This window comes from Epinephelus lanceolatus, chromosome 11 (assembly GCF_041903045.1).
Source record: "Epinephelus lanceolatus isolate andai-2023 chromosome 11, ASM4190304v1, whole genome shotgun sequence".
Taxonomy (NCBI): domain Eukaryota; kingdom Metazoa; phylum Chordata; class Actinopteri; order Perciformes; family Serranidae; genus Epinephelus; species Epinephelus lanceolatus.
In genome coordinates this window covers 3,481,428-3,495,000 of record NC_135744.1, presented here as the reverse complement: position 1 = coordinate 3,495,000, position 13,573 = coordinate 3,481,428, and the positions used below count along the sequence as shown (strand labels likewise).

Below are 13,573 nucleotides of genomic sequence, written 5' to 3'. Positions count from 1 at the left end.
ATGTCCCTGCCGTGTCTTTTAATGCAAGGCACTGTTCATACAGTCCTCGGTAGTGTTGTCACGGTACCAAAATTGGGACCCACGGTACGATACCAGTGAAAGTATCATGGTTCTGAGTAGTATCAGGATACCACAGCCAAAATGAGGCAGATGTGCCTTTTGTCATTTATAAAAAGATAAATCACTTTTCTATAATACATCGATGATATTTCAGTGGAATAAATTACTTATTGACTTATTCATACTTCAAAAACAGCATCAATAAGTGATTAACATAGGGGGGATCAAAATAAAATAAAAATCAACCAGCCACCCTCCTCCCCTGACAAGTAAAGAACAGTCCCTTCATAAGTAAAGAACAGTCCCTAAAATGCGGTGAGGTTTGTGGAAATGTTAACGGCTCGTTTCTCCTCTGACACGTCACATACCTGTGTGCCGCTACGGCTCGGCTGTTCGGTACTACTTGGCAGTCATGACACCAACTTATTCACCTGGAGCCGGGCTTCTCGGTCGCCGGTAGCCTCGCATCACCAGGCTCATCACGTATGGCGAAACGCCGGTAAACCACGTTATCTTGCGGCGGCCATAGCGCTCCACCGTATTCCCGTCTGTGACCCCCGTTCAACCCACAACCGGTAAGTTTCGCCTTTCGTTTCTGCTGCTGGTTGAAATCTGTACTCACACAGCGTGCTGAATGATTTAATTTGCTCGAACAAAACTATTTTTAGTCGCAAATGTGTTGTGTGTACTAGCAAGTTGCTAGCAGCAGCATGTCTCCCTCGCTCAAGGGGATGTTTGTGATTGGCTGGCTTTGTTGTCGATCCAAGGCAAGCAGGAAATGAGGTTTGTGATTGGCTGGCCGTAGCTGTATATTTAGGGCAAGTGTAAAAAGGATGTTTGTGATTGGCTGAGCTGTACATGCAGGTCAAGCTGGGGAAACTCATGGGGAAATTATATCGTCAATATCGTTGCCTTTTGGGATATTAATATCTTGCATGTTCCTATCTCGGTATAGATACGATAACGATATATCGTTCAGCCCTACCGTGTAGGCTGACCCAAGTAGAGCCATCAATGCAGAAGATTCCTCCTTTGACCTCTTTGGTGGAGTAGGGGCATCATCCACTCCAACAGGAGGACCAGGGGAGTTGTCTTTCTGCTGTATGAGCACAGTTTCCTCAGCTCCATCACCATCAGATTCCTGCTGTTGAAATATAGAAATGTTTAGAAATAAACTCATTTGGTAATTTAATTGTTTAAAATTGCTGCTAACATAAAGAAAAAGACCATGTAGAATGTATACTTAAATCCTATAGGCTATACTGTGCATGAACGGCCAGTTATTTCTATACTTCTATAACTTGAATTAGATGTATTCACCTGCTCCAGACCAGCAGCTTCAGTCATCAGTCTAGAAAATATGTGGTCACGGGCCTCATCAGACAAGAAAGGCAGGGCCTTGAAGCGAGGATCTAATGCTGATGCTACATACAGCTTGTCCTTCTGGGCCACATATCTTAATCTGTGCATGCACATGCACAGACAGACACACAGATGGACAGACAAACACACACAGATGTAGATGAACACCATGTACTTTTATATTTTTAGGTAAATGTTTCGGACTTTTATATAACTCAAGGGTAACACACAATGCATGTTAAGTAAACCTACCTTGATTTCAAGTTGTTGTACACAGCAGTCTTGAGGTCCTTTATCACTGTGGAGTTGTGCGGGGCACCGCTCATCTCCTCCCAACAGCTGTGCGTGCAGAGGCGCAATGATGGATAGAGTTGGGGAATTCTCTTCAGATATTACAAGTGTGGCTGCCTTCAGTGGCTTTAGAGCTTTCACCGCATCTTCTGCAACCGTTATATCTTCCTCTGTCAGAGTGCAGAGATTGCTTTCATTCCTGTGTACTTCAGGTGACAGCAGAGCTGCCGAGATGGCTGGCTGCTGTTCTAGAAAGCGTTCCAGCATGTCCAGTGCGCTGTTCCAGCGGGTCACTATGTCAATCACAAACTTAGGTACAGGCAGCTCCAGGATCCTTTGCATCTTTTTTAGCTTGTGGCTTGCCATAGTACTACTATGAAAAAATGATGCAATGCGCCTCACTCGGCCAAGCAAGCGCACACAAGCTGGTGTTTTGAGAGCTGCTTGCGAGGCTAAGTTGAGTGTGTGTGTGTGTGTGTGTGTAACAGCCCATGTGCAACAGCTCCATCAGTCCCACAGCATGGACCATATTCGCTGCATTGTCCGTCACGATGGCTGGGTCATGGTTTGTTAGCTTCCACTCTTTTGTCGCCTCGGACAACAGTTCAGCTAGGTTACTCGCTGTGTGGCTGGTTTCAATTGACCTAGTCTGTAAAACATGAGACATGAGCCTCTAGCCATCATCAGTGTAGTGACAGGTAATTGCCAGGTACGAATCCGTTGCTCTGGATGTCCAGCTGTCACAAGTTAGGGCGACTCTCTCTGCCGACTTAAGTGAAGTTGAGACGCTGTCCTTCACATTTGCATACAGCTTTGGAATTAACACCTTACTCACATGTTTGCAGGTAGGTAAAACGTAATGTGGTTCTAATATATTAATGAGGTTTCAGAAGCCATCATTTTTAACGATACTGTACGGGCGTATATCCTTGCATATGAAAGTTGTGACAGCGTCAGTTATTTTTTGGGCATGTGGAGAATTGGGTGGCAACTTAAATGTGAAGGCCCTCTCCAGCAGATGGAGACATTAAATACAATACTTTCCAAAGTATATAATATTCATTAATTGTGCAAAATAAGAAAAAGCATGTGGTTTGATTCTGTTAATTCATTTTAAAGCCAATGTCAGCAGTACCAATGACGTGCTGATATCATCATGCATCCCTAAAGAATAAGAATGATGGTTATTTATTTTTTTGCTTGTCAACAAATGCCATGTAAAGCCACTAACCAACAGTGAACTGATCCCACTAACAAGTATTATATGTTCTCAAAGTTGACATATCATATTCCTTTGTGCCACAGAGCTCCATATGTCCAAGAACTATTAAAGTATAACTACCAAACCAAAACCACTTTTTTCAGTTGAAAACCAGTGCAGTAGTAGTGTTGTTGATAGATTCAGGTCCAAAGCTTGACTTTTGAAGGGGAGCGACAGTGTTGAGCTAAATAGAGCCCCATCCGATCCTTTGTTTTATGTCAGCTTTCACACAGGTGTTTTTACTTGCAAAGCTGTAATGCACAGCAATGCAACGAGTGCAACCTTCATCAATTCTCCAACTCTCTGCTGTCTGTCTCCCCACTCCATTAGTGTGTATGAGCAGGGGATGAGCCCTACACACAGCGACACACCACACTCCATAAACAACAGCAAAACCCACTATAAGACTTATGTTAAGTTTAAGATTTATGTTAGTAAATAGTAACGGCAAGACAACCACCTAGTCGCTGACTTACAGTAAAGTAAAAATGACTGTTGTCTAGAGTTTTACATGTGTTTCTCTCTTTCGGTCTGCCATCTTCTAGCAGCAGATGCAGGTTAACCCTCATACACTAGACTTTGGCCTCAAGCTGGAGGTCCACCTGTGCTGTGTTCACGGACCTACGAAACCCTCCAAATTTAATTCTGACATTAAATTTTAGGGGAAACACTGAAGTTTTACTGCCCTAATATTAGGTGCCTATGCCTATGTATATTTTAATGCAAAAGTAATCCAAACTTTTCTGAGAGACTAACAGGTGGTATGTCCAATACTATTAGACAGAAAATGTTAGTGTGGATTTGGCTGTAGACCATGTGTCCATGGAGAAAAGGTATCAATATTTCATATAAAAGAAATAACTGATGGTATTATTGTCCTTTTATACTCCTCACAGGAGGCCAAGGCTAGCTTCTTGAACTGGCTACTGACACGAGCAGATCAAAATGGCCTCGTCACATTGTCCAAGGCCTCCTTCAGAATGGTGTCCTGCTCTGAGCTCCAGGATGGTCCCTCGCTGCCTGAGGGCTCTCTGGCCCTGGTCACCAATTCCTCAGAGTCCCAGAGCTGGGCGCAGTTCAATATGGAGACCTACAGCAAGAACCTAAAGACCAGTCTACTGGGGCACACCCTGTTGTATGCTGAGGTTGTCACGTCTACCATGGATCTGCTGCAAGGGTAACACATGTTTCTCTGAGTCTGCTCAATGTTTGAAATGTACACTGATGCTGGCAGCAGCGTATTCTCAAAGGCAAAATGGTGGTTTTGTGACCGAAAGACATGCAACACTTGGTTTTGATTCCTGCACAGGCTGACCACCTGTAACCTTACACAGTGCCGGTCATCTCTCTGAAGCACAGTTCCCTGAAGTGAGTCAAATAAAACTAGTTGGGCTTACTTGCCTTCGTTATACTCGAGTGGTTAGAGTCCCCAAAGTCCAGGAGATATATTTGCATTTTGTTGTGTACTACCTCAAAGCTTTCCAGTGGGAAAGGTTGATAACAACATAAATTAATTTGTGTGTTCGAAATGTATAACTGTCTGCTGTCCCTGCAGCACTGGTTGTCATGCACCAGGGCCACTTGGGTAATTATTCAGGCAGGGAATCTCGAGTCAAAGGAGATTTATGGTTGTGTGTAGACCCTACGCATGTAGCCTACACACGTCGCCTATGCCGTTGTGAGCATTTTTACTTGTGCGGTGGTGTGTCTGTGTCACTCTGCAGTTACACCTCCAAAACACTAGTGAGCGACAGAGGTTTCTGTGAAGTGCTGTTAAGTTTAGTTGATTCAAAACACACTTTAAACATGTCTTAATAGAGACAGTTTCAAACACAAGTACACAAATTGGCTTCACTACAACTCTCAGCATTCACAAACACTTGTGTTAATCCGGACACATTTTGCCCACAGATACAACATGCTGACGTTATTAGCACAAGCCTATGGCATTTTACATTGTATAAATTAGCCTAGCAACTAGCGATCTTTTCATCTTCTCATATAAAACCAGGGACAACGGCAACATTTAGCAAAGGTAATGGCACACAATTTGGCTCCATTACAACTCACAAAGTTCACTGAAAAAACAACTGTCCTGTACTAAACACATTTTTTAAACAAATACAACATGCTAACATTATTAACACAAGTCTATGGCATTTTGCATTGTATTGATTAGCCTAGCGGCCGGCGATTTTTCCCTCTTCTCATATAAAACCAGGGACAACAGCAACATTTAACAATGGTAACGGCACAAAATTTGGCTCCATTACAACTCACAAGGTTCACCGACAAAACAGCTGTCACACTAAACATGTTTTCCAAACACATTCAAAATGCTAACATTATTAGCACAAGCCTATGGCATTTTACATTGTATAAATTAGCCTAGCGATGAGTGGAGATTTCCTCTTCTCATATGAAACCTGGATAAATCCCAAAGTATAAATCCATGAGTATAAATCCCTTAAGGATAAATCACACACAAGACTTAAAATGCTATTTTAATGGAGGCCTTACTGTCTTCACAATTTATTGTTTCTTTTTTTTTTTTTTTTTTTAAAGATGTTTTTTGGGGCTCTTTTGCCTTTAATGGACAGGACAGGTAAGCGTGAAGGGGGGAGAGAGAGAGGGGATGACATGCAGCAAAGGGCCACAGGCTGGATTTGAACCCGGGCCGCTGCGGCAACAGCCTTGTACATGGGGCGCCTGCTCTACCCACTAAGCCACCGACGCCCCAATTTATTGTTTCTTATCTGCGAACTAAAGCTCCGTTTCCACTGAGGGAAATGGTGTCAGTATACAGCGACAGACAGGAGGTCTGCGTCACCGCGACGCGTAGTAACAATTCTGGGGAGGTGCACATTAGGCTATGGCGTAGGTTACGACGTAGGCTCTATGTCAACGTGGAGCCTACACTGTAGCTACGGCGTCATTTCAACACATAACTATAAAATGTGTGTCAGCCTCCGACAAGTTCTGCACATTCACAAAAGACCAAGTACTGCAACCGTATTGCTGAAGGATCTTTTCTGTTTACTGTTGATGCCAGAACAAAAACTTGTATTACTACTGCATACAAAAACTGCTTAAACATACATCCAAATTAGTTCAAAACAGCCAAGTGTCTTCAGCTTCAGGGGCAGAGAGGTTAAAAGCATGTAGGCGGCTGACAGTCTACAGGTCTGAATGACTGTAACTGCCTTATGTTTTTTTTTATTTGACTTACACATCTCATTTAGCACTTTCAGCCCTGGCTTGTTTAAGTCAGCTGGACAGGCCACCAGGAATTTTCCCAGCATAACACGTGGCCAGTCGAGGCCTAGCACAACCACAACTGAAGGATTTTCTGTGTAATTGTGGATCTGTGAGCTTTTAAACCACATGTGAGTTTTAGGGTAGTGCATTATCACTGCTGTCTTAGTCACTCACAGGTTCTTTATGCTGCACGTGACAGGTTGCTTAGTTAGTAGCTGTTGTGGAATAGCTCTTAATAAGAAGAAACCATCTGGAAAATTTTGGATATGGATAGTTTATTTATTTATAAATGTATAATAATATCCTTATTATACATTTAATGGAAGTGACATCTTGAAATGGAACTTTTTTTAAACTCAAAAAGTGTTGTGAATACATGAGAGATAGGATAATAGATAACCTGCACTGAGCTTGTTTCCATTGCTAGGGGCAGCAGGTTGATCCCTCACTTTAAGTTAAGATGAGTGTAATGTAGCTAACTGTGTGTGTAGGCATGTCTTAATTGAAACTTTGTGACAACAATAACAATGTAACTGTTTTTATGCCTCTGTGCTGGCAGCCGCGACCAGAGCCATTATGTTTTCAGGTTGTCTGTTCGTCTGAACATCTGCCATCTATCCATACGTCAGTCCATCTGTCCCATTCTTGTGAATGCAATATCTCTCTAAGAACACCTTTAGGGCATTACTTCAAACTTGGTACAAACATCCCCCTGGACTCAACAATGAGGTGATTAGATTTTGGTGGTCATAGGTCAAAGATCAAGGTCACTGTGACCTTGTCTGTCTCATCCTTGTGAAAGCTGTATCTGAAGTAACACCTTTGGGGATTTTTTTCTAATTTCAAACACACTTGGACTAAACGATTAACTGATTAGATTTGCTTAAAGGTCAAGGTCAGTGTGACCTTGCAGCTTTCTCATTCTCACGAATGTGATATCTCACAAACGCCTTGATGGAATTTCTTCAAATTGGACACAAACATCCACTTGGACTCAAGAATGAACTAATTAGAGTTTGGTGCTCAAAGTTCAAGGTCAGTATGACCTCACAAAACATGTTTTTGGCGTAACTTAAGAATTCCTACGCTAATTATGACAAAACTCTACACACTTCACAAGTCTAATCTGAAAAAATGATAAAGTGACAACATTTTATATCCAAAGGGACAAAGGTCAACCTCACTGTGATATCATAATATTTTGCATAAAACACTTTTCATTATTCAAATATTTTTATCGATTTTCATAGTAAATACTCACAGTGGTACTCAATACCCCAAAATAAGATACACCAGAAAAATGAAATAAGAGAGAAAAATAAAATAACTGTATACATGAAATAAATATACAAATACATATACATAGCACAAACACACATATATACATATACATATACAGAGATTTACAAATACAACAAGGGGGAGTGTTGCACCTAGGCTACACTATATTGAGGGAAGGGAATTCTTCCTCGAAATAAGATAGAAATGGTTGCCAGATTTAAGAATATTTATGGGTAATGCCCCGGGCAGTGTTTTTAAGCTGACATCACCTCCTCCGCCCAACGCCTATGAGAGGGAAGTGTAACCTTCTTCCAACTAAGGAGTATCAGATGTGTGTCAGAAGCAAGTAGGGATGCGAATGCTATAGCCCCAGCCTGGTGCTTTGTTATCAGTGAATCCTGAGGGAATACCCCAAATAATGCAATCAATTGGTTGGGACAGATAACCTTATTACACATAAATGAAAATGTATTAAATATACCTGTCCAAAACAGAGTGTGTTTAGGGCACAACCAAAACATGTGACTGAGGCTAGCTGGGTCCTGCCTGCATCTTATGCAAGTTGGGTCTAAACCAGGGTAGAGTTTGGCCAGCTTACTTGCAGATAAGTGTGACTTGTGCAGAACATTAAACTGCAGCAACCCATGCCTAACAATATTGATGAGGAATGTACCAATGTATTTGCTGCCTGCCAGTTTATATCTGATAGGGTAGTTCTTAGTTCTTCCTCCCACTGCCTCGCTAAATGGTTAAGTGATATTGATGCAACCTTCTGGATATTATCATATAATACAGACACCAGACCTCTGTCAACTGGATCCATTCTCAAACATTCATCTATCCATTTACTCTGAGGGGTAGTTAGAGAGAAGTGTGTTTTAACATAACTCCGTAGCTGTAGATATCTAAAGAAATCTCACTGGGGGTTATTAAAATCCTTCTTTAGCCATTCAAAAGAAATGAAATGCCCTTCCTTAAAAAGGTCCTTCACACACTCAATCCCTCTCCTATACCACAAGTGAAAAGATGGGTCTGTGAGAGATGGAGCAAAATTGATGTTTGCTAGAATAGGGGAAGTGATAAAAGTTTGTTTATGTTTAAAATTAATCCTAAACTGAGACCATATCTTCAGACAGCCAGAAACGATTGGGTTGTTCGTCCAATAGCGTTTACTTAAGGGTAGTGGGGAACAAATTAAAGAGCAAAGTGAAACAGGATTACTTGAATACTGCTCCATTCGACACCAAACCGGAGAGTCATCATCTGATACATCAGAGACCCAGAACATCAGCTTGTGGATGTTGGCCGCCCAGTAATAATACAAAAAATTGGGCAGAGACAGACCACCATCTTCCTTTTGCCTTTCCAAATATTCCTTCCATATTCTGGGTACTTTTTTATTCCAAATAAAAGAAGCAATGTGTTTATTTAAGTCCTTAAAAAAGATTTAGGAACAAAGACTGGTATTGGTTGAAACAGAAAAAAAAATCTGGGCATGGTCATCATTTTTACTGAGTTGATCCTTTCAGCAAGCGACAAGGGGAGGGTTGACCATCTCTCCAAGTCCTGTTTGGCTTTGTTAAACACTGTTTTGAAATTACTGTCAAACAGATCCCTGTACTTGTAACTAACACAGACACCTAAATAAGTGAAGCTATCCTTACTAACAGACTCCCACCAGACTAGTGGTCTTCCTTAACATTATTGCCAGGGGTTCGATGGCAATATCAAGTATCTGAGGGCTCAAGGGACACCCTTGTCTTGTCCCCCGGGAGAGAGGGAAATAGTCTGATATTATCTTATTTGTTCATACTGTGGCTTGAGGTGCTGTATAAAGAATTTTGATCCATGAATAGAAAGTAGGACCAAAACCAAACCTCTCTAATGCGATGAACAGGTAGTTATATTCAATCCTGACGAACGCTTTTTGTGCATCCAATAACAATATTAGCTCTGGCTCGACATTGTTGGGTTGGTATATAATGTTAAAAACTCTGCGAAGATTGCTTAATAGTTGTCTACCTACAATAAAACACGTCTGGTCTGGATGAATCAATTTAGGCATAATTTTCTCAAGCCTACCTGTCAATACCTTGTTTAGAATTTTATAGTCACAACATACAGACTGACGGGACGGTAAGACTCACATATTAGCGGATCTTTATTTTTCTTTAACAATAAGAAAATGGAAGCCTGGAGGGTGCGGTGTGCCCAGTCTATGGTCTCTCAGTATGGCCAGTTCCTTTTTCATGTCGCCGACATCCATCAAACACTTTCTTGGCCATTACTCATGCCCTTTTTAAACAGGAATTGTGCAAATTTGCAGGAAAGCCCAAGTCTTCTTTCAGCATTGGCAGTATAAAAACAAAATCAGGGAGTGCAGCAAAATGCCACCTACCTACTTTTGTTTAAACAGAATACACCTTTTTCAGGGCAATGGGGGGGCGTGAGCAAGTAACAAAACGTGTAGCTCAGCTTTTGACGTAAATAGTGATGTTATAGGGAAGCCGCAGCTAGTCAGTCCTTCGTCGATTCTCTCCTAAGTCGGCCCGTTCTTCACTGTTCCTGTCATCGGACAGGTAATGGCCTCTTCGTTTGTGAGGGCAAGGAGGGCATGCAATTCCTTGTCTACTCAGTTGCTCATCTTTACAGTGTCTGTCAGGTTTGCGTTTCTACGTTTGCTACTAGCTGCTCGCTAATTCCTGCTATCAGCTGTTTCCTGTTTATCCACTGCCAGTGGGTCGCACATGCAACGTCATCACATACACTCACAAGTCTTCAACAGCCCCTCCCGTTGCGGAAGGCCGCCTCGGCCTTTTTAAACTAAAAGGGTTCCGCCAATATGACTACCCTACAAGGCGGAAAATTGGGCACCTCGGATCAACTCGCCAATCCGGCTGTGTGTGTCTAAACGCTTGCAGCTTGCCGGCAAAATGGCAAAAAATCTGGCAGTGTAAAAGGGGCTTCAGTGTCTTATCTCAGGAACAGAAGGGGAGAAATTTGGTCAGGCAATTTCAGATGTTCACTTTTTAATGAGTAAATAAAAGCATCTCTCTGGCAAGGGATAAAAATGTATTTGACACCAGCCAAGTGAAGGAAAGTAAAGATATCGATATAGCATAAAATCCTACAATAAATCCAGCATTGTGTGTGTGTGTGTGTGTGTGTGCGTGTGTGTGTGTGTGTGTGTGTGTGTGTGTGTGCACACACGCTGGTGTGGTTGGGAGGGTAGACAGGCTGGAACTAATTTAGAGCCTAAGTGACCTCACTGAAGCAAAGGCAAGTTGCACCTAATAGACTTCTTTGTCTGCATCTACACGTGAGTAAAAGTGGCTGTTGAGCGGGTCGATCTGGCAGCAGGTGGGAGCAATTAAAACTGTCATAAAGTTTGAAAAATGGATTGTGGAGCAGGACTGGGCTGATTGGAACAGACAGTGTTGTCATTAAGGTTATACAAAAACTAATGCAGGGTGAATGAGTAGGCCATATAACCCCAAACCTGTTGCTGCAGTTTGATTTCACTGCTAATGTTTGAGTTTCCAGATGTCCCTCTGGAGCAGCCTTGATTAATGTTATTATTAAGGAATGTCTGTTTTATTTCTTCAAGCGTTTGTGTTTATTAAGTATCCAGTATGATACTGAATGTTTCAGATAAAATCAGACTTTCTGGTAGAACTGAAAGTTTGAAACGGTTTTAGAGAAAAGCCAGTGAGAGCTAACTGAGAAAGTTGCATTGAGTTTTCACTTGGTGCCCACTGATGCTTTGGTATTACACCATGGCTGTGTCTGAAATCATTCACTTATTTACTACTCCTTACTCACTATGTAGGGAGTTTCATGTAGAGGACTATATAGTTAGCTCATCTGCAACATGAAAAAACACTTTCGACACTACTTAGGTCATTTTCTCTCCGCTGTTAATTACATCAATGCTGTTGCACAATTACCATTTGTCATATCAACATTAGCTGGTGAACCATCCATAACAAATACCGACATGTATATTTGTCATAAAAACCACATTATACAGAGGTTATTTTCCCCAAATTTATAAATAACGTTACAAAGTACTTTCTGGCTGTTGTGTTGTGATGTGCTGCTCTGCTCACATTAAACATAGGCCTATTATTAACATTACACTGGTCAGACAGACAAGAGGAGAGAGAGCAGCGTGATTGCAATCTGTCCTACTATCAGTCATTTTCTGTTTAACCTTAGTTGCATTAAGGTTTGTTTTACCAGTCAGTCATTTAATAACTTGTGAATTTAATGTATAACATTATGCATTATGCCATTACGACACAAATCAGAACTAGCAGCGACCCAGCTGGGTCTGTACTGTGAAGCATAGAAAAAAAATCAGTTGCCATTTTATTTTTATCTCTTCCGGGACCAATGACTAAACATTAAACTGACAGTTTATTACATGGCAAAGAAACTGGTAAAACAAATTTCAACATGTCATTATAGGTTAAACATGTACAGCATGTTGTAATCAAGCTGTTCTCTCTCCTTTAATCCGTCTTGGTGTCCGTCCCACATTGTCCATCCATTCCTTCCATTCCGGTGCATTGCATGATGGGATAGATTACTTGGTTAGTGACCATCTGTGACCAACACTACTTTTCATGGTGCACTGTGGGATACTTTGAGTCCACTATATAGGTTATGATAATTCCCACTAAACATTTGGACATCACTCCAAAATGGTGAACTCCCTATATCATGGACTATATATTGTGAGTAGTGAGTGATTCCTGACACAACCCATGTGGCAGTAAGCCTATTTGTGTTCTTTGTGTTTCAGTATAGTCACACACTAACCATATACTATCAAACAAATGTTTTTGTTGGACAATACTCACTGGCAAGTACAGTTTTATAATGTCAAGTCTGAGTCACCTGAATCAATTGAAGCTTGGGCTTGGAGAGTACAAATCACTTACAGGAACCTGCAGTGTGGAGCCATTGTTTTTGTTTGACCCATACTAGGGAGAGAATATCTCAGCCTCTGCTGCTTCAATTTTGACCCTTTTTTTTTTTTTTTTTAAATCAGTCTCCTGCAGGTCCCCCAACTTTATGGATGTACAATCTAAATTGCTGAAGTTCCTCTTGAAGTCAGTGTAAAATTTGATTTAATGTAAGTCGAAGGCTTAAATATAGTTATAGTCACATTTTAGAGTAGCACCTTTCCAGAGCAGAGCATCATTGTGGTGCAGTGGCTAGCACTTTTTCCTCACAGTAACAGGGTTCTGGGTTTCGAATCCACTGGCCAGCTGGGGCCCCTCTGTGTGGAGTTTGCATGTTTTCCCTGTGTCAGCCTGGGTTTCTCCGGGTTATCCTTCTACCTCCCATGTCCAAAGACATGCAGGTTAGGTTAATTACTGACTTTTAGCTTATAAATATGAGCATGAATGGTTCTATGTGTCAGTCCTTTGATAGACTGGCACCCTGTCCAGGGTGTACCCCACCTCTTGCCTAGTGACTCCAGCCCGTGATAGGCTCCAGCCCCCCTGTGACCAGGATAAGGGGTTATGCAAAATGTATGAATTAATGAATTAATGAATTAACCTTTCTAGAGCAGAATATCACATAGAGGACAACATAGTGGCAACAGATTTAAGAAGAATAAAACACCATTAAATGTACATGAACAAAAACAAAAAAAAAAAAAAACCTGCACAGAATAAAGTGTAAACAGGCCGGTCTGAGTTGCTTTTTCAGAAGTGTCCATGGAGTGCATGGATCTTCAGTCCAAAGAAATACAGTTAGGTATCCAAAAATCCAAACGCTCACAAGCAGAACCCTTTAGATTTAAGCATTGAGTGAGTAGGAACTAACAAACCCCAATCAGAGAATGTTAGAGACCTGCTGGTAATATCGGGTTGCAGTAGATCTCTAATGCAGGCAGGTGCCTGACCATGTAGAGCTCCAGAAGTGATCACAAAAACCCTGAATTGAAATGTGAATAGGATGGGGAGCCATTAAAATGAAATCAGGATTGGTGTCACATGAGAACTTTTTGATGACCTGATGCTCACAGTTTCAGCAGCAACGGAC

The 13,573-nt window shown here is 41.5% G+C and overlaps 1 protein-coding gene across 2 annotated transcripts in view; it reads left to right on the top strand.

The window, feature by feature from the left end:
- hlcs (holocarboxylase synthetase (biotin-(proprionyl-CoA-carboxylase (ATP-hydrolysing)) ligase)) overlaps window positions 1–13,573 on the top strand; it is a 96,349-nt gene that overhangs the window by 50,415 nt on the left and 32,361 nt on the right. For both annotated transcript variants that reach the window (XM_078172149.1, XM_078172148.1), the window contains one exon: window positions 3,871–4,151. In XM_078172149.1, coding sequence (XP_078028275.1) covers window positions 3,871–4,151 — 281 coding nt within the window. The remainder of the gene's footprint in view (window positions 1–3,870; window positions 4,152–13,573) is intronic.